This window comes from Pteronotus mesoamericanus, unplaced genomic scaffold (genome assembly GCF_021234165.1).
Source record: "Pteronotus mesoamericanus isolate MK-2021 breed Mesoamerican mustached bat unplaced genomic scaffold, CSHL_Meso_final contig_73, whole genome shotgun sequence".
NCBI lineage: Eukaryota > Metazoa > Chordata > Mammalia > Chiroptera > Mormoopidae > Pteronotus > Pteronotus mesoamericanus.
The window spans coordinates 2,770,076-2,772,116 of NW_026555245.1; the positions used below are offsets into that span (position 1 = coordinate 2,770,076).

The window sequence follows — 2,041 nt, forward strand, 5'->3', positions numbered from 1 at the left end:
CACTTTCTAAAGGAGTATAACAACTTGAGTGGACAAGGCAATATGAATCGCTGTAACTCTTAGGGAAGGTAATCTGCCACTCTCTATTAAAAAGTAAAGAGTGCCTACGCTGAACCCAGTAACCCCACTTGGAGTAATGCAGCACTACATAAAGATATATGTGCTCAGGCTTTGATTGCTGGTTATTTGTAATGGTTTAAGCATTGGGAAAAGAAAAGCTAACCAAAGACACATGTATTGTGTTTAGATCTATAGAAAAAAATACTTTTTCAAAAATCGAATACAGTAAGAAGATATCAAAGTGCTTTTTTTTCATTTAACACCCCAAAACAAAATGGACATCAATAGACTTTAAGTATAATGCACCTTTGTGAAAGATTTATGCTTCCTAATGAATCACTTACATTAGCTGTTACATTTTTAAATCACCATTAGTTTACACAACAACCACTGTTCTATGACTCATGTAATTATCTAAACAGTGTTTCTGAAACATTTGAAATATCAAAGCTGTATTTGTGTGTAGAAAAGTAAAATTTGACTCGTGCGTGATCTGAGCAAAGCAGGAGACTAGACCGGAGGCCGAACTTGGGATCTGACAAGATGGCCGGGCTGCCCCGCAGGATTATCAAGGAAACCCAGCGTTTGCTGGCAGAACCAGTTCCTGGCATTAAAGCAGAACCAGGTGAGAGCAACGCCCGTTATTTTCATGTGGTCATTGCTGGCCCCCAGGATTCCCCCTTTGAGGGAGGGACTTTTAAATTTGAACTATTTCTTCCAGAAGAATACCCGATGGCAGCACCTAAAATACGTTTCATGACCAAAATTTACTATCCTAATGTAGACAAGTTGGGAAGAATATGTTTAGATATTTTGAAAGATAAGTGGTCCCCAGCACTGCAGATCCGCACAGTTCTGCTATCGATCCAGGCTTCGTTAAGTGCTCCCAATCCCGACAATCCATTAGCAAATGATGTAGCAGAGCAGTGGAAGACCAACGAAGCCCAAGCCATAGAAACAGCTAGAGCATGGACTGGGCTATATGCCATGAATAATATTTAAATCTATCTGATCATCAAGTGTGCATCACTTCTCCTGTTCTGCCAAGACTTCTTCCTTTTTTGTTTGCATTTAATGGACACAGTCTTAGAAACATTACAGAAAAAAAGCCCAACATCTTCAGTCATTTGGTGATTAAATGCACATTAGCAAATCTATGTCTTGTCCTGATTCACTGTTATAAAGCATGAGCAGAGGCTAGAAGTATTATCTGGATTGTTGCAAAACGTTTAAAAGCAGTGGCCCCTCTCTGCTTTTATTCATTTCCCCCATCGTGATTTAAGTATAAAGCACTGTGAATGAAGGTAGTTATCAGGGTTAGCTGCAGGAGTATGGGTGTTTTTCTTTATTTTATTTTTTTTGAGGGGGGAAGTAGTTTTAAATTTATGGGCTCCTTTCCCCCTTTTTATGGTGATTTAATTGCATTGGTTAAAAGCAGCTAACCAGTTCTTTAGAATATGCTCTCTAGCCAAGTCTAACTTTATTTAGACGCTGTAGACGGACAAGCTTGATTGTTTTGAACTAAAATGGGAACACTAAATATTACGGTCCTCACTAATAACATTGTGACTTTGCTGTCAAATGTAGAATCCTCCCTTCAAGAAAAAGCTTGTCACCATTTTGTATGGCTTGTCTGAAAACTTCTGTAAATCCTATGTTTTAGTAAAATATTTTTTTGTTATTCTAAAAAAAAAGAAAAAAGAAAAGTAAAATTTATAAGCACTAGGAAAATACTTGCCTTTTCTACCTTCTATGTCATGAGCTTGAGAACAAAGCTGAAATGCACTGTTTTTCAGATTCTCCATAGCCTTGAAAATCTACCCAGCTAGAACCTTATTGTTTAGTGGTTAACTTTCATTTTTAAAGAGAAAACCATATTTCTGATCTCATATTTCCCCTAAGACAAGATGTAGGTATGCATTCCTTGTATAATCTCTATCAAATGGCTAAATAATTGTGATACCTAATTCATATGAAATAT

General features: G+C 37.1%; 1 protein-coding gene across 1 annotated transcript; it reads left to right on the forward strand.

The window, feature by feature from the left end:
* The first annotated feature begins 571 nt into the window (after positions 1-571).
* LOC129078403 (ubiquitin-conjugating enzyme E2 N-like) lies at positions 572-1,382 on the forward strand. The gene has a single exon (XM_054583245.1). It carries the CDS (start codon positions 604-606, stop codon positions 1,060-1,062), a length of 459 nt encoding a protein of 152 aa, XP_054439220.1. The 5' UTR covers positions 572-603; the 3' UTR covers positions 1,063-1,382.
* The last annotated feature ends 659 nt before the right edge of the window (positions 1,383-2,041 follow it).